At 44.8% G+C, this 21,715-nt stretch overlaps 1 protein-coding gene across 1 annotated transcript; it reads left to right on the top strand.

The window, feature by feature from the left end:
* The first annotated feature begins 3,155 nt into the window (after positions 1-3,155).
* On the top strand, positions 3,156-18,636 carry GARIN1B (golgi associated RAB2 interactor 1B). Its single transcript, XM_045578667.1, has 7 exons — positions 3,156-3,452; positions 4,526-4,710; positions 7,130-7,379; positions 10,560-10,681; positions 13,329-13,366; positions 16,924-17,091; positions 18,623-18,636. Exons 1-7 carry the CDS (start codon positions 3,207-3,209, stop codon positions 18,634-18,636), a joined length of 1,023 nt encoding a protein of 340 aa, XP_045434623.1. The 5' UTR covers positions 3,156-3,206.
* The last annotated feature ends 3,079 nt before the right edge of the window (positions 18,637-21,715 follow it).

Genomic DNA, 21,715 nt, shown 5'->3' on the forward strand with positions numbered 1-21,715 from the left:
GGTTGTAAAACTTTTTAAAAATATATATATTTTATTGATTTTGTACAGAGAGGAAGGAAGAGAGATAGAGAGTTAGAAACATTGATGAGAGATAAACATCCATCAGTTGCCTCTTGCACACCCCCTACGGGGGATGTGCCCGCAACCAAGGTACATGCCCTTGACCGGAATCAAACTCAAGACCTTTCAGTCCCCAAGCCGACACTCTATCCATTGAGCCAAACCAGTCTTGGCTGTAAAACTTTTTTAAGATTATGATCTCATTTTGGTACATACATGTAGGCATTTATTACAGTCATGTTTTCTGGGAGGTAGGAATATGATGTTTGTTCTTTGAACTTGGCTGTATTTTCTAATGTTCTACAAAGCACATGTTCTGCTTATGTAACAAAGTTATATAAATAGTGACACAGATTTAAATAGGACAGCTTTATCATGAAGATCATAAAACTTAAGTTTCAGGGTCTCATATTCACATGGGTCCTTCCAAGGGCCAATTTTTTTGTGCTATGTCGTGGAATTTTTAAATTTTGATTTTTTTTTATGTTCCACCATTTGTTATTGTGGTAAAATATACATCATGTAAAATATACTATTTTAATCATTTTTAGGTTTACTCTTCAGTGGCATTACATACTAGTACATTCACATTGTTGTGCATTCAGACTAGTATCATAGTTTTATGATAATCAAAGAACTGGAGCCCTTGTTTGAAGTCTGGTTCAATATCACAGGAAATCCTAATTTATCTCATTCAGACTAGTATCCTAGTTTTATGATCATCAAAGAACTGGCTACTTCCTGGTACCCTCCTTAGCATGCTGCTTCATGACCCAAAGGGCTGCTCAAGCTCCAGCCCTCAAGTGTGCATTCCAGCCAAAAGGAAAAAACAAGGCGTGAATAAGATCACGTCCCCTTCCTACAATGATTCCTTACATAAACTTCACCTGACACTGGAGCTTGGATCTCTTTTGCTGGAACCTAGTCATATGGTCTTACCTCGCTGGAAGGGAGACCGGGAATAATGGCCTTTATTCTAAAAAATTGTGCACAGTCAGAAATTCTATTAGCAAAGGAATGGAGACAATGCAATTAAGTATTTTTCAAATGTTTTCTTTTTAAAAGATACAGTGCTAGTTTTTGAGGTTTGGTGGAGTAGGTAGAAGGGGCAGACGCCTTAAAGCGCTGTTTTTATCTCTGCTTAGTATTTTGTTTAGAGTGAAGAGCCCACCTCCCCACCTTAGCTTTCTAGACTTGGTGCTAAATAAAGCCTTCCTCCACACACTGCAAAGTGGGTTTGATAGGATTATGTGGAAAAGAAAGAGAGGCATTTCCCCAATGGCAGAGGACTTTTGAATGTTCAATGGCCACATACTTCTAAATCACATATCTGCGCCAATAAGCTTTACTTTTGTGGGAAAGCTTTAACTGTGAAAAGCATCCTATCAGTGTGTTAACTGCCATCGCTTTTTGTACTGTGTGTTTCTAGGGAAATGTAAACCACAGGACGTAGTCTCTGCCCCATCCTTAGTGAACATTACCATGGAGGACATTTCCCCACATGGTCAACAAAAGAAAGTGAGGAACAGGTGCAGAAGTGGCTTTACCCACCAGGGAGCTAGTACAGGTGTTTGAGCAGGAGCACAGTAGAAAAGACTGCCCTAGCTTGTTTGGCTCAGTGGATAAAGCATTAGCCTGCAGACTGAAGGGTTCTGGGTTTGATTCTGGTCAAGGGCACATGCTTGGGTTGTGGGCATGATCCCCAGAAGGGGATGTGCAGGAGGCAGCCAATCAATGATTCTCTCTCATCATTGATGTTTTTATCTCTCCTTTCCTTTCTGAAATCAATAAAAATATTTTTTTTAAAAAAGAAATGGCCAAGTGAGGGGCTGATAGAATCAGATGACTTAATAATGAAATACAAAATAAATCTTAAAGCTTGTACATTGCATCTATTGGTTGTCAAATTGCTTTTCTGAATTGATCACATTTGACCTTGATGGTAAATGCATTATTTAATACATCCTGAAATTTTGTCCAAATTGGAGTACCATTTCTCCCTGAGATAGACTTGAATAGTGAGTGGTCGGTCAGCTTGCTTCTTCGCCCCTGATCTAGCCACCCCAGGACTTGGGCTCTTTCTTCCTCTGGCCCAGGACTGAGGAACACTCACTCTGAGAGGGGGAATGGCTTCTTGATCCCGCAGAGCTGCTCATCGGGGTCCTAGTCCTCCCAGCTGGCACCCTCACAGAGCCAGCCTCTGGGTAAGAATCCAATGACTTCTACTGCTCCTTCAGTTTGACCTCCTGAGAAACCTAGGCCTGCAGAAGTAACCAGCCAGCCATAGCAGACCACAGAGAGGCACCAACTCCCTCCATAACCAGCAAAGGCTTCTGCAGATACACCAGGCATGTGGGGCCCACGGCATGTAAAGCATGGGAAGGCTGGGTTTTACAGAAACGGCCCTTAACACACTTTGGCAGGTGGGTTGCATTAAGAGTGAGGGAGGGTTGAAAGGCAAGGAAAGTATTTTCCTCTGAGCAGTGGAAGGAGCTTTCCAACTTCCGCCTGGCTCACTTCCTTCTCAGCTCCCCACTTCCTCCCTCACTTCCACCTGGCTCACTTCCTTCTCAGCTCCTGCCTCCCTCACTTCCACCTGGCTCACTTCCTTCTCAGCTCCCCACTTCCTTCCTCACTTCCACCTGGTTCACCTCCTTCTCAGCTCCCCACTTCCTCCCTCACTTCCACCTGGCTCACTTCCTTCTCAGCTCCCCACTTCCTCCCTCACTTCCACCTGGCTCACTTCCTTCTCAGCTCCTGCCTCCCTCACTTCCACCTGGCTCACTTCCTTCTCAGCTCCTGCCTCTCTCACTTCCACCTGGCTCACTTCCTTCTCAGCTCACTGCCTCCCTCACTTCCAACTGGCTCACTTCCTTCTCAGCAAACTCTGGGGAAGCCATGTTCTCGGGTTCCAAGAAGGGCTGGAGAATGTCAGGGCATAAACCAGCCAGCAAAGCACTCTGGAGGAAGAGGGCGGCTCCTCCCCATTTCCCCTTCCTGCAGGCTTGCCCTGGTTTTTCATGACGTCATCCATTCATCATTGTGAGCTGAGTGGCGGTCCCAGGCCTTGGCCTGCTGCCCAAGGCCAGAAGGGCAGAGAGAGGTCCCAGGACAAATGTGCAGCAAGCCCCTGAGCATGTGCAGAAATGTTGTCATCAGTTCCACCTAGAAAGACGTGGTGGAAATCGAAAGCAGTAAAAGTCACAAGATCCTATCCAACTTTCTCTTCCCTCAACGCCTGGGAAGAATTCAGGGGCGTCTTGCCTGTGGATGGAGAACCAACCCCTGGAGTGGGCCTGGGTGTGGAGGAGGGACTGCTCTGCCAGATGGTTCACTCTCCAGAATTCAACCTGTTTCCTGACTCCGTGGTGTTTGAAAGCAACTTTGTGCAGGTACTCCGGAGTCACTCAGAGGGCACTCCTCCGTCCTCCTAACCTGTTCCCCAGAGGTGGCCAGGAGAGTGTCGCAGGAACTGGAGTGGAGTGAGAGCTGGGGCAAGGAGCTGTCAGTGGGCCTGGAATACAAGGCCACGCCCACTTGACCCTGACTTTGCAGAGCCCCAGACAGGGCTTCTCCTGCAGTCAGTTGTCATCCCCAGGGGGTGAGAGGCAGGCGTTCTGTGCTCTGAGTGGAGGATCTGGTATCTGAACCCTCCAATTTACTTCCTCCTCCAGGAAGCCCAAAGCAGACGATCAAACAGGCAGGGAAACAAGATGCCCTTTGAGGGTATGGAACAGAAATGCTGATTGAGGAGAGAACCAAAGCTGGGCCCCAGAGAGGCCTGGGCTCAGAGTGCAGTCCAGGAGGCATCACTGTGCCAATGACCCGCAACCCTGAATCCCAGGGTCCTCTAATGTCAAAGGGGTCCAGGAGGCCCAGGCCTCGGTACAAGGGGCTCTCGGTGCATTTCTGTTTCCGGCCTGGGCTCTGCTCTCAGCGCCTGGGAATTACCAGGAACTTACAGAGCAGGGAAGGTGCGGGGGACTCCAGGGCCCCTCAAAGAAGGGCCAAAGGAGGTTTTCCAAGGAAAAGCCGGGAAACAGTCTAGGGAGGATTCACAGAAATGTGGCACAGCCAGGGAACTCCTCCTGGGTTATAGTTCTTGTGGGCAGATGCTAACAGTAGGTAGTGTCAGTACAATTACACTTGTGTATCCAATACAGGTTTAAAACTGTGGTTCCCACCTAGCGATGATTTGCCTTCTAAAACCAGGGGACGTTTGGCTGCGCCTGGAGACATTTTTGGTTGTCACTACTTGGGCAGAGGCGGGGGGCTGTGCTACTGGCATCTAGTAAGTGGAGGCCGAGGAGGCTGCTAACACCCGCAGTCCACAGGGCAGCCCCTCCCCCAGACAGGGAATTACCCTGCCCGCAATGTGAGTGTTGCCCAAGTTGAGAAACTCTCAGCTGAAACGTGCTGCTCCTTCTGCCAAACCTCAGGCTGTGCCCATGGGGCTGCTTTGCAGGTCAAAAAGGACGGGAACTGGATCGACATCTACAAAGCCTCCTACACCATGGCCCTCGGGGTGACCTCCTCCGTGCCCTGCCTGCCCCTTCCCAACATCCTCCTCATGGCCCGCGTCAAATGGCACCGGGGGCAGAGCCAGACCTGGAACAGACCTTCTACAGCCCCAAACATCATCCTGAAGAGGTAAGCAGCACCCATGGGAGGGAGAGATAAGCGGGAGGAGGGGGTGGACTCAGCAAAGGCTGCTTTTACACTGAACTCAGGGGGAGAAAGCAGAGACGTCACCAGCAGCGACATTAATTTTTTCAGACAGCAGTGACCTAAGACGGTGGGTGCACTACCAGCATCTTGGTCCTACGGGCTAAAGGGAGACATTGTGTGAAGAGGAATGAGGGGCCAATCTACATGCTCACGTTCCTCCTCACTGCACTCACCCACAGAATTCTTAGGCAATCTCTCTGCCAAGGGGCAAGAAAGCAGAAAGATCCGGCTGATGGAGCACAGGTTGGGAGCTGCAGGTTCTCGTCCTTGGCATGTAATTAAAGAGACTCATATACTGTTTGAATCATAAGTTACTTGATGCATCTTCGTTTTCCTTCCAGTAAAATGAGTGGAACTAAGGGTCATGAGAACTGTAATATATACTCACATCATGCTTGTGAGTTTCATCCTAGGATGAAACAGCCCTGTAAAAAATTTTTTTTAGATTTCAGAGAGAGGAAGGGAGAGAGAGAAACAACGATGAGAGAGAATCATTGATCAGCTCCTCCTGCTGGCCCCAGCAACCCAGGCATGTGCCCTGAGCAAGAATCGATGCTCAACCACTGAGCCACACTGGCTGGGCAGAAACAGCCTTTTTAATGTTTGAGCCTCTTCAAGTAATCTGTAGGATATTCAAGGATCTCTAGCCTAGCCAGTTTGGCTCAGTGCATGTGGCTCTTTGGCCCCTTGAGTGTGGCTCTTCCACAAAATACCACTGGGTGAGTCTATTTTGAAGAAGTGGCATTAGAAAAAATTTCAAGTTTAAAAAAAGGGACTCTCAAAATAAATTTCAATCATTGTACTGTTGATATTTGGCTCTGTTGACTAACGAGTTTGCTGACCACTGGCTCAGTGGATAGAGCATCAGCCGGTGGACCAAAGGGTTCTGAGTTAGATTCCAGTCAAGAGCACGTCCCTTGGTTGCAGGCTCTTTCCCGGTCCGAGGAGGAGGTAACCAATCCATGTGTTTCTCTCACATCGATATTTTTCTCTGTCTTTCCCTCTCCTCTCCACTCTCTCTAAAAATCAAAGAAAAAAATTCCGTGTTTCCCCGAAAATAAGACATCCTCCAAAAATAAGACCTACTTACAGGTTTCCTTCTGGGTGAAATATAAGGCATCCTTCCGAAAATAATGCCCCCCCCCCCAGGCTAAACATGAGAGATTTGGTCCACTGATTCTGAAAGAAATGGAGTCACAAGAAATTCACCAGGAAATTCAGGAATTGGATTGTTATGATGATGTTCCAGAAGATGATGACATGATTGTCATTGAATAAATGAGTAAATTCTTGATACTGTAGGATTCACAGTTTGTCTGGTTTGTGTTGACAACTATCGTACTACCATACCATATGCAGGTAATAAATTTCCTTTATTTTCATTTAACAATAAATGTGTACCGTATTCTTCATGGAAAAATAAGACAACCCCTGAAAATAAGACCTAGCACATCTTTGGGAGCAAAAATTAATATAAGACACTGTTTTATTTTCAGAGAAACAGTATCTTCAAGTGAAGGTTAACAATAACAATGAAAGAGTCTCTAAATATTCTCAGAAATCCAGATAAATCCTTCATTTCTCCATGTTGCCTCAGTGACAAACACCTCCATTATGCTTTAGTGTTCCTATAGCAAGCACAGCCCAGCCCTAGCTGACCACTATTCAACCCAAATCCAGCTCCCGGAACCTTAGTACCTTTGGGAAGGGTAACTGAGACAATAGGGTCAATGACTGGATGAGCTACTCAACTCTGTGGCAGAGGAGAGTAGCTCCCTTTGTGCGGTCAAGAAGGAAATGAAAAAACCCTGTGACCCAGCTACTCCTGGGCTGTCTTTCTCAAGCAGGTTCCTGGGCACCAGCATGAAAATCATGGCAGGATGGGTGGAGGTTAAAATGCAGATTCCAAGGACACACCCCAGACCTACTGAATCTGAGGGGTATCTTCAGATGTCTGCATGTTAAACAAGCTCTCAAGGTGAACATGACCTCCCCAAAGTTTGAGCCCTATTCCCACCCCAAAAGCCTGAGTCCTGAAGGAGATACTCCTCATTTTAAAAAAATGTTTGTTTATTTCAGAGAGGAAGAGAGAGGGAGAGGTAGAAACATTAATGATGAGAGAGAATCAGTGATTGGCTGCCTCCTGCATGCCCCCATTGGGGATTGAGCCCACAACCCAGGCATGTGCCCCAACCAGGAATCGAACTGTGACCTCCTGGTTCATAGATCGATGTTCAACCACTGAACCACACCAGCCCAGTGACACTCCTCATTTTAATGAAGACAGGGTTGGATCAAAAGCAATGGGGTTGTCAATGTGTGTCTTCCTTCATGCCTTCAGGATACTTCCATTGAAGTTCGTGGAGCTCCAAGTCTGTGACCAGCTTCAACGCATCCTGCGGTTGAGGACAGTCACAGAGAAGATCTACTATCTAAGACTCCACTCTGACCATCCTGAGACTGTCTTCCACTTCTGGATCCGACTAGTTCAGATTCTGCAGAAGGGCCTGTCCATCACTACCAAAGACCCTAGGATTCTTATCACTCATTGTCTGGTGCCCAAGAGCAGCAGTCTCTCAGGAGACTCCAAGGTCAGTGGGCACCATTGCCACCTCCAGCCAAGGCCAGAGCTGAGGGGTAAAGCTTAGGTGAGCTGGGATGTGAGTAAACATCCTGTGAAGGCAATACCTGCCTTTATTGAGGTATAATGAAAGATTTACCCATTGTAAGTATACAGTTCAACACTTTCAATAAATGTATAGGATTGTGCAACCATCACCACAACCCAGTTTTAAAATATTTCCATCACCATAAAAAATTCCCTTGTGCCCATTTAAAGTCACTCTCTGTTCCTATTTCCTGTCCTAGGCAAACATTGATCTGTTTTGAGTCTATAAATTTGTATTTGTTAGACATTTCATATAAACAAAACCCTACAACAGGCTTTTGTGTCTGGCTTCTTTCACTCAGCATAATTTTTTCAGGTTCATCCACATCAGAATCACAGGTGATGAATAATTCATTTCTTTTTTTAAAAAAAATGATCTTTGAGAGAAAAAGGGAAGGAGAGAGCGAGAGAGAGAGAGAGAGAGAGAGAGAGAGAGAGAGAGAGAGAGCGAGCGCACATCGATGTGAAAGACATCAATTTGTTGCTTGCTATCTCAGCCAGGAATCAAACCCACCACTTTTGTTGTACAAGATAACACTCCAACTACCTGAGCCACACCAGCCAGAACTAATTCATTCTTTCCCATTGCTGAATAGTATTCTATTGTATAGATTTGCCATATTTAGTTTATCCATTCACCAGTTGATGGATGTTTGGATTGTTCCCAGTTTGAGGCTGTTATTTATGAATAATGCTACTATGCACATTTATGTACAAGTTTTTCTATAGACATAGTTTTCATTTGTTATGGTTCAACTCTAAGGGATGAAATTGTTGAGTCATATGTTAACTTTACCTTTAAATTAAAAACAAAAAAAACAAAAAACAAAACAAAAAAACAAACAAAAAAAACACTGGCAAACTGTTTTCCAGAGTGGCTGTACCATTTTATATTCCTACCAGCAATGCATGAGGGTTTCAGTTTCTCCAAATTCTCACCAACACTAGTATTTTGTCTGTCTTTTTTGTTAAAGCCATTCTACAGATATGTAATGGTTTCACTTTGGATTTCCTCAATGGTTGGTTGATGTTGAGTAACTTTTCATGGGCTTCTTAGTTACTTGGTGAAATGTCTATTCAAATTTTCTTTTTTAAGTCTCATTTATTACTGAACCAACCTACTACTGAAGAAAAAAATCAACAAAGAAATACCATTGTTCCAATAAATTCCCAATTAAAATGTCCAACTGTCCAGACAGTATCAATCTGTTCAGTTATTTAAAGGTGCAGGTAACCTGGATGCCACATAAATATATGAGCCAGCTCTCATGTGCGATTTCTTATAGTTCCAGTTTGATTTTTCTCCAATGTCTCCTCTTGGAGTTATACCTGACTTTATTACCAGTTTTCATCCGACTCATTGGGAAATGGGCTGACTCTGCTTGTTTCTTGTCCAGGAACCTCTCGATCCTGAAAGTCCTGTGAGAAGACATGGCGAAGGAGAATCAACGGAACCCACCAAGATGGCAGAGGAGGAGCTCAAGTCTTCTTTGGTGAAATGTCTATTCAAGTTTTTTGTTGAAAACCCTGTTTCCAAATTAAGTTTTATCTTCTTGAATTGCTATAATTTTTGTATATTCTGAATATACATCCTTTATTTGATATATGATTTGCAAATATTTTCTCCCAGTGTGTGAATTGTCTTTCTTTTTTAATCCTCACTCAAGGATATTTTTCCATCGATTTTAGAGAGAGTGGAAGAGAGAGGGAAAGATTTAGTATTTTTGTGGTTCCCTGTGATTATATATATATATATATATATATATATATATATATATATATATATGTCATCTGCAAATAAGAGATAATTTTACTTCATTTCCAATTCATACGCATTTGTTCATTTATTACTTATTGCCTTAGCTAAAACTTTCAGTATAGTGTTTAATAGAAATAGCAAAAGCAAACATATTTATGCCCAATCCTAGGGGGGAAACATTCAGTCTTTCATTAAGTATGATGCTAACTGTGGGATCTTTGTAGATGCCCTTTATCAGGTTGATGGAATTCCCTTTTATTCCTTGTTTATTGAGAGTTTTTATCATAAATGGGTATTAAATTTTTTCAAATGTCTTTTTCTGCATCTATTGAGATAGTCATGTGGTTTTCCCTTTATTCTATTAGAATAGTGGATTATATTCATTGATTTTTAAGTGTTAAATCAACTTGGTGTTCCTACAGTAAATTCTACTTAGTCATGGTGTGTATGTATACTCCCTTTTATATGTTCCATGATTTGGTTTGCTAGCATTTTGTTAAGGATTTTGCATCTACATTCATTAGAAATATTGGTCTATAGCTTTCTTGTGATATCCTGGCTTTGATATTAGGATAATACTAGCCTCATTGAATGATTTGGGAAGTGTTTCCTCCTCCTCTATTTTCAGAGCTTATGAAGACTTGGTATTATTAGTCCTTTAAGTATTTAATAAAATTCACCAGTGAAGCTATGAGGGCCTTTGGCTCCTTAGAGTGTGATGTTAGACTGACTTGAGCTACAACATAAACTCCATGAATGCAGGGATTTTTATCTGTCTTCTTCACGGCTTTATCCCCGGTGCCTGGCACCTAGCTGGCACTCAGTGAAGAATGAATGAATGACTGTGAGCAGCTTGTACTTCTGGAACACCATTGGTATCGCAGCAACAGGAAAGAAGGCAATTTTAGTCAGTTGTAAAAATGCAGCTCAGTCTCTGACTTTTCTTAGAGAAGTGGGTTTTTAAAACATTCATTAAATCCCTATAATGAATACTTTATTCCTCTACATTTAAATATAAGGCCAAGTAGCATAAGCTTTATTAAAGCTTATCTGAATAGGCTATTGATAACATTTAGGTATATTAATGAGAATAGGTGATCTACTAAATTAAGTCCAAAGTATTCAATGACAATATTAGCCTTTGGACACCAAAGGATCTTTATAACAATACAGGAGATGTAAACAGATATGGCCTCCGAATTGCCTCTTTGAACCTCTGGCATGGCCACCCAATGGGGCCGTTTGAGTTCTAACACTTTCGGGTTTGGATCATGATATTAGGAAAATACAGACTCTCAGTTCTTAACCATCTGGCTTTGCTTCTCCCCCCCGCCCCCCATCCAGTTAGTAGAGAAGAAACCTCAAGCCTCCCAGCCCAGCGAGAGCCTCATGCAGCTGATGGCCAAGGCGGAGAGTGAGGCCCTCTCTCAGATTTTTGCTGACTTGCACCAGCACAACCGGTTCAGGTACATGACTTAAATCAGGCTGGCTGGACATCCCTTCCTGCAGCCCAGATGGTTAATGAGCTCAGGGAGGGGCATGAAATACAGCCACTCAGGACCCAGTGTTGTCCCTGCCATATTCTCTTTCTCCACATGGCACAGTAGGCTTGTCTCTAGAGGAAAAATCTTATAAAAAATGAAAAGTGCCCTAGCCAGGCAGTTCATTTGGTTGGAGTGTCATCCCGCACATCAAAAGGTTGCAGGTTTGATCCCTGGTCAGGGTGCATACAAGAGGCAACTGATAAATATTCCTCTCTTTCTCTCCCCCCTCCTTCCCCTCTCTCTAAAAATCAATAAACATATCCCCAGGTGAGGATTAAAAAAGAAAAGAACAGTAACTCTCCAATAATAAGAATAAGTTAGTAACACCTGTAAAAAAAAAAGGAAAACCTAATTTCTAATCCAGTTCCTAGTCCTACAGAGAAATTAAACAAAACATCGTTTAAAACACTGACTGCTCCTTGAGTTCCTTGACCTACTCACCTGGCCTCCGATTGGACTTTACGAATCTTCTAGGGCCACTTTTTCAATGTATAGTCTGTCCTGGAAAGCTCCATTGTACAGGCCTATTTTTTCCATGCTTGAGGAAATGTCCATGGATCTATAAATGATATAAGGTTTGAGTCTTAAGACTGGATGATATGAGAGAGACAGGAGTTGAGCATACTTACTCCACTGGGCACTACAAGCAGAGATCAATGATTAAGTGGGATCTAGGGCCCTAGTGAACTTGATTTGTGGTGGGTTTTTTTTGTTTTTGTTTTTTTTTTTAACGGGAGGACAGAAATAAATTGTAACAATCACCAGAAGAGAAAAACAAAGTTATCAAAGAAGAGATTTTTGTCACAACAGACACAGAATAACAAAAAGAGTTTTCTTTCAGAGTGTCCTTAGTAAACTGAAAACTAACAGAGCCCGAGAAGATAATCTCTCAGTGGGTAAGAGCTCACACAGAGCTGGGCCCAAATCACTGCTCTGACAGTGAGCCCGTGGGCACACTGCTTAACTGTCCGGGGCCAGTTTTCTAACCTGCACGATGGAAATTATGATAGTTCCAACCACATCCAGATATTGTCAGGATCAAGTGATGCCCAAAGCACCAAGTGCTTGACTCAGCAGATTTGCAGGCAGATTTAAATAAACTTTCAACAAATATTACATTGTATTAATAAGGTTGCCTTGGGCTAGAAGTAGAAAAATATTAACACAAAGAAAAATTGTTAGTTGCCCACTGATAAAGAATTTCTACTAGATCACCACTCTGCATATCATATAGAAATCTATAATTAAGAAATTTCTGGATCAATTGTCACCTAAATAAATTAAAAAAAAATTTTTTTTTTAAATTTCTGAATAAGATGTCATACTGCTGAGCTAGGGAGTGCCTGACTCTAACAGAACAAGATACGTTGATGTAACTTTTTGTCTCAAAATGTTTTTTTAAAATTAAGTTTTAAAATTACTACCTGAAGGACGGCTTCTGTTTATATTCATAGGCCACACTTCAGTCACATGACCACACTCAGCTGCAAGGGAGGATGGGGAATGCATTCTCTATTCTGCCTGTGCCCAATACAGAATTAGATGCTTGCCCCCCAGGGAGGAGGGAAGAAGAAATCCTGAAGGCCTATTGGCAATCTCTAGCACAGAGAGCTTTGAGTATTTCCAGAAGGCCAGAGGAGATTAAAACCTTGATTTGGGCACTAGCAAGATACAGGGCGGAAAACGTTGTACAGGTTATGGGAACCAATAAGCGTAAGACTGACACTTCATCCTGATAAGAAGACAGTTTAGAGGAAGGGAAGAAGGCCCAGTGTGAGAAGAGGAGCAGCAGTAGAAGGACATTAGTGAAAGCGGGCAGGGACCAGACCAGGCAGGACCTGGGAAGCCATGCAAATGAATTTAGACTTTGAGCGTAAGGAGAGCCTTAGCACCATTTTTAACTGGGAGGTAACATGACCCAATTTACATGTTGAAAGGTCATGCTGGCTGTTGCAGTGACAGCGGATATGAAGAGAGGGAGAATAGGTGTAGAGAGAGACAGGCAGGAAGCTATGGCAACCCAGTCTGGGCGGTCATGTAAAAGCAGACCAAAGGGATGGGAGAAGCAGGGGGAGGTTAATTTTTGCTCGACTGTTATCTCAGTAATGGCTTTGTACAGTCGTTTAGTTTCTTCTCCTTAATTCCCCAGAAGGAAGCCCTGGGGGATGACTTTTCTCCTCCAGGCAGACTCTCCAGTCTGGTTGCAATTATATCAGTTTTTATATGTTGGCAACAATATGCAGCTCCCAAGCAAATGAAATAAATGGCCGAGACACAGCACCCAACAGATGGGGCCACACCCACTCCTCCTCAGCCAAATCAGCAGCATGGGCCTGCTCCCCCCCCCCCCACCCCACCCCATCCCACCCCACCTCCCCTTCCCTAGTTTTCCTTCTGGTATTTTAATATGTCTCACACTCACCCAATAGAGCTACAGCTTAGATTTGCCTCTAAAGCTTTTGCATCAGGAAAAATATAACCAGAAACAAGATTCAAAGTGAGAATTTCATCTCTGTTTTTTCCCCTTCTGCCCTCCATTTCCTTGATCCTGAAATGGCTGGAGTTCCAGGAGAAGCAAAAAGACCAAGACAAAAAAGGACAGCTCAGGTAAACAGAGGGTACAGGGCACCGTGTCTCAGAGAACCTTTTGCTCTGCAGATGCAGGAATGAAATCGTCTCCGCTCCCGGTCCCAACGTTTCTCGATGTCAAGATGTCCTTTCATTCCTTAATTTGAGTTCCTCTAGACCAGTGGCCGGCAAACTCATTAGTCAACAGAGTCAAATATCAACAGTGCAACAACTGAAATTTATTTTGAGAGCCAAATTTTTTAAACTTCTTCTAACGCCACTTCTTCAAAATAGACCCGCCCAGGCCGTGGCATTTTGTGGAAGAGCCACACTCAAGGGGCCAGAGAGCCACATGTGGCTTGCGAGCCGCGGTTTGCCGACCATGGCTCTAGACTCTTTGGCCACCAGCCAATTTGGCACCAAATTCTACCAATTTCTTTCCTTGAAATGTTTACCATACTGACAGATCCTCCCTTTGTACACCTTATCATCTCTTGCCTGAACTATGACAGCAATGCCCTAGTTCATTGATCCATTTGCTCATTCAGAAACATGCTGTGAGTATTTGGTAAGTGCCAAACACTGCTGATGGCTGTGGAGTCCCAGTGGAGAAAGATGCAGTAACCCCTTCCAGGGCTTTATACTTGGGTGGGGTCAGGCGGGTAAATCCCCAAATTACAAAACCTCTCCTCCCAGGCAGCACTCAGAGCTCATGTCTGGGGTGCCACAGGGGCACAAAGGCAGGGTACCTCACTCCTCCCAGGAAGCTGTCCCAGAGGCCTGGGGTCTGAGCCAAGTCACAGAGGATGAGGACAAGTAGGCTGGCCAAAGCATTAGAGTCAGGACATTCTGGGAAGAGACACAGTCAGTGTGACTGGAATAGCAGTTGATTCCCTGTTTATTTCCAGGTTCTGGTTTACCCCAAATCCACTCATTAAAATATATATATTTCAGAGAGGAAGAGAAAGGGAGACAGATATAGAAACATCAATGATGAGCTCTAGCCGGTTTGGCTCAGTGGATAAAGCGTCAGACCTGGGGTCCCAGGTTCAATTCCAATCAGGGGCATAAGCCTGCTTGCGGGCTCAGTCCCCAATAGGGGGCGTGCAAGAGGCAGCCAATCAATGATTCTCTCATCATTGATGTTTCTATCTCTCCTTTCCTCTCTGAATCAATAAAAATATATTTTTAAAGAAAGAAACATCAATGATGAGAGAGAATCATTGATCAGCTGCCTCCTGCACACTCCACAAAGGGGATTGAGCCCACCACCCAGGCATGTACCCTGACCGGAAATCGAACTATGGCCTCCTGATTCCTAGGTTGATGCTCAACCACTGGGCCATGCCAGCTGGGCAAATCCACTCATTTTGGCGTGCATGACTCTTCATTAACTTCCCCTGTCTTACCCATCTTACCGGTCACTTTCTCCTCCTCAGTTAGGTTTCTCTGCCTCATCTCCTTCTCCAGCCCAAATTTCCCACTCTAGCCACACTTGGGCTGTCCTTGTACATGCCTTAGACATCCTCCCTCCTCCCTCTCCCTGATGCTGCACTCTAAATCCTACCTATTCTTCCAGGGACACCTCACCTCACAACACCTCTCTGCCCCGGTCATAACCTCTGTCACATTGTTCCCTAGTTGTGTCATAGGTTTCAATCTTGTTTCTTCAACCAATACTACAGTTTCTTCCATGCCTCTGAATTATCCACAGTGGCAAGCACCAGGCCGGGAACACAAGAGGAGCTCAGTAAATACCCGTGCACCACACCAGTGATAAATTATTCCTCCACGTTGGCTCAGGAAGCAGCCAGAATTTCATGTTATATTTAGAAATTTTAGAAGAGTGTGTAGATCCCACGGGAGCTCTGCCAACTTTCATTCAAGCCAGGGATTACACACTCCACTGTCCGCAAATGGTATAAGCGGGTGAAGAGTCCACATGTCATGGAGCTAAGAAATGGTTGGCTTTCCTCTCAGCTCTATTATAAGTAAAACAGCAGCTGGGCTGACACATGGTTTCAGCATCGAGCAGACAATAGGGAGTGTCAGGGTCAGTGGCAATGAGAAAGTAGAGGTTCAGTTACGGCTTCCATTCATTGTTTCCATGCTGGAACACAGGCCTGCTGTTGCTAGATACTCTGGTTTTTCAAGAGCCAAAAAAACTGGATTTTTATGTGTCATATTCCCCACCCATAAAAAAATATTAAAGCACAGTATATGCCAACACTTAGTGGTCACACAAAACATACCTACAGGCCGCATCCAGCCTGGAGGCCGCCAGTTCCCAGCCCCCGTTCTAAATGGTGAGTGGAGCTGATGCTGGCCCACACTGTTTGCAAGTCTGTGAGTGCCTTCTCATGTTTTGTGACTATAATAAAATGGTGATTCATTTCTGTTTTTGCACATACATCTGATCACACATGCACAATCGCGCGCACGCGTGCACACACACCGTACCCTTTGAGGCTAAGGCTGAGGAAAACAGAAATAGACAATATTTAAAATATATTCTAGGACTTCAGCGAATAGCTGGAATTTTAGAGTCATAGGCTATCTGGTGTCACAGGAACTGCCACTCCCAAGATGTCCCTGGGCTGATTTCAAATAATCGTCACCCTCAGGACCCTTCTCTTTCCTTAGAGCTGAAGAAACTCATTTTCTCTTTGGACCAAGTAGGGTACCCTCTCAGTTGGAAGGACAGTCACACCCCAGCCTCTTGGAACTTTGGGAGGCAGGGAGGGAGGGAGGGGGAGAGGGAAGAAGGGAGAAAGAGAGAGAGAGAGAGAGAGAGAGAGAGAGAGAGAGAGATCACTACATTATGAAAAACCAGTATCTGGGTTGCTAGACCTTTCAACTCTGCATCAACAGGTGGTGTGACCTATTGAAGTGCTTCCCAAACCTGAACGCGCAGACTGGGGTCTTGTTAAAATGCAGAATCTGATTCAGCGGCTCTGGGTGAACCTGAAACTGTGCATTTCTTCATCTCTTTACATTTTTATTACATTTTGCATTCGACACCAATTTGTATTAGTTTCAGGTGCATAGCACAGCAAATAGAGACATTCGTATATAGGTTACAGAGTGTTCCCTTGGAACTGCGTTTCTAACGTGATCCCTGGTGATGCCAAAGCTGCTGGGCTGTGAGCCATCCTTTGAGAGGAGCTGAGGCCAAGCGGACCGAGAACAGAATCTGGTTTAAGGCCATCTGGGTTCAAGCCCATTGCTAGTGCAGCTCACTGGATCTCCTGGGCAAATTCACTCAGTTCACTGCCCAGCCACCTTGGTTGCTCCCTTTCACTGGCATTGCCTTGTTCCCACGATAGAGTGTTAAAATCATGGGCTCCGGAGCCAGGCTGGCTGGCTTTGAATCCTGGCTCTACCTCACTATGTAACTTAACCTTGCTGGGCCTCAGATTCCGCATGTGGCAGTGCTGACCTCTTGGGGTCTTTGTGAGGATTAAATGAGTAGTAATGCACATAATTGTTTGGAATAGTACCTGACCCATAATAAACACCCCACGGATGTTGGCCGTACTTTGTGAGCATGCTCTGTGAATTAAAGTGCAAACCAATGCCTCCTCTTTCTGACCTAGAGCAAGATAATTCCAGTGAAGACAGCATCCCGTGCACCCGCGACCTCAGCTGGAGGGATTCCCTCACCTACGGAGAGTGGGAAAGAGAGAACCCCTCTGGGCCGCAGCCCCTCTCGCTCCTCAGCACGTTGGCAGCCTCCACGAGGCCACAGCTGGCCCTGTTCTTAGGTATGGTCTTGGCATTCCTCCAGGGGGAAGACCTGGAGTTTGGCCTCGGGCAGGGGGTCAGATTCCAGGATCCTGAGGGTACTTCCTGGAGGCTGTGGGGTGGGAGCTGGGGGTGCCAGCCACAAGCACTGCAGCCATTTTCTCCTGCCCTGTTCTCCTTTACCTCCACCTGGGCTGAGTGAAACCCTGAGTGTGGCACCTTGGGAGCCCCCAGAGGCCTTTGTGAGGTCCTACAAAGTGGCTCTGAGGGGAGAGAGACTAGGATGGCACTGTTGTCGCTAGAGCTGCTTTCTCTCTGTGGGGGGAGACACGAGGGCTGCCAAAGCAATTCCGTGGGCTCTTCCTTTGAGGAGGTGAGAAGCTGGCTCTCCCTGTTCTTTTCAGAACTCTTAGGGGAGCCCCTACTATCTGCTGTAGAAAGTGAGGAGCTTGGCCAGGAAGGGTAGAGAGTGGGGCAACTTCCCTGGGCCCAGCCCTTATCTTTCCTTGCTCCAAGGCTCATCCATCCATATATTCATTTAATACACATTCATTAACTACTTTCTATGTGCCTCTGTCTAACCCAGTGGTTCCCAAGCTTTTTTGGCCATGCCTCATCTAAACATCTCTAAAATCCTGATGCCCCCTGCCCCTGTGACATGTAATTCCCATTATTCAAAAAGTGAACTCCTATTCATGTGGAGGAAGCCTAAAAGGCCATTAACTTGGTCTAAACAAGCTCCCAAAGAACATGGCATCCATGAAAGAAAAAAATAAAAGAATGAAAGGACAGTTGAAGTACTGAGAAAGAAATCTCTAAGAAATTATTAAAAAAAAAAATTCTATCTAATAAAGAGGGAATATGCTAATTGATTCTCATGCCATCACAAAGATTGCAGCACCCATAGCCAATAAGGAGGGGGTTTGCTAATTGATTGCCACACCCTCGAAGATGGTGATGCCCAGTTCCCTCAGCGAGACTGCCTCCAGAGTCCTTGAGTCCCCAAGTCCCCTCAGCCCCCCAAGGTGCCCAGGGCCAGCCCGAGGTGCAGGCAAGCCTTGGCTGGTGGCTGCCCAACTGCTCAGGGCTGCCTGAGGTTCAGGTAACTAGGGGGAATTTTCATGCACTGGGCCTCTAGTAATAATATGAAGTGATATTAAAAAATAGCAAATAAAGTTTCAAAACATAGAAAACTGAAAAGCATAAATATGTCACAATATGTGTTTCTTTACTGTATCTGAGGCCCCTAGAACCATAAGAAATGCAAAAAAAAATCACTGTTAACTCATTCTCAAAATGCCGCCTTTAAAAGTCAAATTGCCCCCCTGTGGAGCATGTGCCCCACGTCGGGAACCACTGGTGTAAATGGAGATAGGTAGAGTGGTTTCTGTTTTCTAAAGTCAAATATTATTAATAAGCCACTGACTCTTATAAAGTCCCTGTTATTAATAGTTGACAATTTAAAAAATTAACACAACTATCTATGTGCCCACAGAAGAGCTTTTTAGGGGAGCTAGGTCTTATTGAATTTGTTCTCTCTTAAATTAACAGGAAATTCTATTTGAGCCACCCTTTCACACTGGGGAGAATGGAAGCAGCCCTCGCCAACACCACTCTGCAGCATTCAACTTTCTGAGGGACTCTGTCTGGATGGAGAGAAGGAGAAAGCTGCAACCAAGGAAAAACTAGCGTCATCTCATGCTGATAGCAGAGCCTTTCCTTGGAGACTCATTTGGGGTCACGGCTTCCAGATGAAAAGCATTATCCAGCACGTTACTCTGTGACCTCCTCACCTCCTTTCCGCCGCCAGGCAGGCACAGGAAGCCATGCTCTCAGAAGGGCCAGGACCGAGAGAAAGAGAAAAGGAAGGAAAGGGAGGCAAGATCAGAGGAGAGGTGGAAGAGAACAAAATGGAGGTGAATAGGAAGGTGGGGGAGAGGAGGAGAGGTGGAAAGAAAAGGAAACAGGAGAGACTTGGGAGAAAAGCTGGAGAACAAGAGAAGAAATATACCTCTGAGAGATGCCTCACCAAGCTTCTATTTATCTAATGTAAAACTCGAAAGCAAGGACATATACCCAAAAAAGGTGTTTTCTTCTCTGCTTAAGCTACTCTGGACGAGTAAAAGAGGGCAGATATAAATTCTAGCCAAGGGCCTCTCCATTTCCCTGTTGGCCAGTTTTTCTTTTTCTTTTTTTATGTTCCTTCATTTCCAAAAGTTGGGGTGGTTTTCCCCATCGCCATTTATCTCTCCCTGCCCCCACCCCCGTACCCTCTACCGCCTCCTCCATCCCCTCAGGTTTTCCAGTCCCGCTCTTCTGATTTAAGTTTGGGACCTTCTTTCTTAGCCCATCCCTAACTTGGTCTTGCTAGCCTGGCCCTGTTGTTCCAAATGGGGGCTTGGATGTGAGGCTACACACGATTCCTGCAGGAGATGGTCAGGCGAGGTGGGTGAGATAGAGGGGATTTCTCTTTTGTGTTCAAACTTGCTAACTTTGCTAATGTCTCAGCCCTACACTCGCTCAATTTATTTAGTATATGACACCCCCTTGAAATGTCAACACACTTTGTTAGTGCTTATTAGATGATCGATTCCAAAGAGAGGACATACCGGCCCCAAGCACAGGTCAAGTCAGGTCTAACCATTATAGACCGAGAGAATTATTAATGAGTGTCTGTCAGATGGTCCATGGACCAGCCTCTTTCTAAAACGTGCAGTATTTCACCTTCAATAAAAACCTGACTATGAGTATTTCAGAAAGACTGCCCACCCTTCCAATTGCAAAGTGTTTTGGGAGATCTTGCGATGAATCAAGATTTCCTAGGAGGGTCTTTTTCTTCACTGAAGTCGTTTTCAGACTGAAATTGTTGGAGGGCTACAAAGTAAGCTCCTGGATGTAAGCTTCAAGGAAGCGTCAGGTACTAATTCTTAGTGATTTCGACAGCCACACAGGTGATCCTTCCCGTGATCACTGTTCTTCGAACTGCTGCCCAATGGTCTCATCCTCCGCCCTCCTCAGCCACTGACTCCCCTGATTTTACCCTCGAGTTTATCAACAATCCACTAATCCCATTCTTCAGCTTTACCACCTCCTATCTTTCCCCGAGTCCAATATCCTTCCACCCTGCCAACCCTGCAATCTAGTGCTCCTTCTGTGTTTTCACTGTCCCTCATTTTCCTCATGCTCCAGGAGACCCCATTATGGAGGTAGTGCTAAAAGGAAAGAAGTGGGGTTCAATACAGTTAGTGATTGATACTTCTGGCATAAGAAATGTTCAAACCTGTAAACAATTTTTATGAATTTATTTGAGCCACTGATAACAAATTGCCAGGAAGCAAAATCTAAATGGATCCAGAAAATGCTCTGGAGAATGGCAGTTTTGTAGCTTATTTATTCTATAAAATATATTTTATTGATTTCAGAGAAGAGGAAAGAGGGAGAAAGAGATGGAAACATCAGTGATGGGAGAGAATCGTTGATCAGCTGTCTCCTGCACGCCCCACACTGGGGATTGAGCCCATAATCCGGGCATGTGCCCTTGACTGGAATCAAACCCAAGACCCTTCAGTCTGCTGACCAATACTCTTGAGTCAAATCAGCTAGGGCTGTAGCTTATTTTATACATGAGAATAAAAGGAGGAGATGAAAGGAAGATTACATGAAATTCCTTGGTGGTAGATGAGGGGAGTGAGAGAGAATAAAGCTGGGGAATCTCTGAGATTGGCTAAAAAGCAAGGAGAAAAACATACAATTTTACATTGGCGGGTTCAGGATAGTTAATAATTAAATTTACAGCACACAGAGATGATATGCGGGGAACAAAAAGACCATGAGGAGTTCTGTACCCACATTTGTGCATTGAGGGGGTCTGGAAAAGGTTACTTGGACATTTCAGAGGTATGTGATTTTCTATGCAAAAAGACAATAGAGACCCTGGCCCGGTAGCACAGTTGGTGAGGGCATCATCGGGTACATGAAGGCTTCTGGTTTGATCCCTGCTCAGGGTACATACAAGAATCACCCAGTAAATACATAAATAAGTGGAAAAACAAATCGATGTTTCTCCCTCTTTCTCCCTTCCTCTCTCTCTGAAAACAAACAAAAAAATTTTTTTAAGGCAATAGGCTCAGTTAAGGTAGATTGACCATTGTCGCCAGGCAGTGTGGCTCAGTGGTTGAGCGTTGACCTATAAACCAGGAGGTCAGGGTTCTATAATATATATAACCCACCAAGGCACACACGGGGGTTGCGGGCTCCATCCCCAATAGGGGGCGTGGAGGCAGCGGATCAATTCATCATTGCTATATCTCTCTCCCTCTCCCTTCCTCTCTGAAATCAATAAAAATACATTTAAAAAATTAAAAAAGATGGACCTTTGTCAAGGAAGCTATCACCCACCATGACCCGCTTTTAGATATATATATATTTTTTAATGTTCAGACTATCCCTTGTGTTTGCTTTTGGCCTCTGAGTCTGTAAGGCCCGCTATGGAGGCCTTCCCAGAGCTGCTCAGGTTCAGCATGTGGCCCCTTTTTCATTCACAACCCAGTGGGATTCATTCACCCCCAGGTGCTCGGGACAGAGGATAACCAGCTGGCTAACCCAAGAGCCCGGCCGAGACCCGGTCAGGCGCTGTGAGCAGGA

Source organism: Pipistrellus kuhlii, unplaced genomic scaffold (assembly GCF_014108245.1).
Source record: "Pipistrellus kuhlii isolate mPipKuh1 unplaced genomic scaffold, mPipKuh1.p scaffold_m20_p_10, whole genome shotgun sequence".
In the NCBI taxonomy this organism is placed as follows: Eukaryota; Metazoa; Chordata; class Mammalia; order Chiroptera; family Vespertilionidae; genus Pipistrellus; species Pipistrellus kuhlii.

Coding starts and splice junctions, on each gene's coding strand:
- GARIN1B (XM_045578667.1), top strand. CDS start 3,207: ATGTTGTCATCAGTTCCACCTAGAAAGACGTGGTGGAAATCGAAAGCA. Junction 3,453..4,525: donor TTGAAAGCAACTTTGTGCAG/GTACTCCGGAGT, acceptor GCTGCTTTGCAG/GTCAAAAAGGACGGGAACTG. Junction 7,380..10,559: donor GTCTCTCAGGAGACTCCAAG/GTCAGTGGGCAC, acceptor CCCCCCATCCAG/TTAGTAGAGAAGAAACCTCA.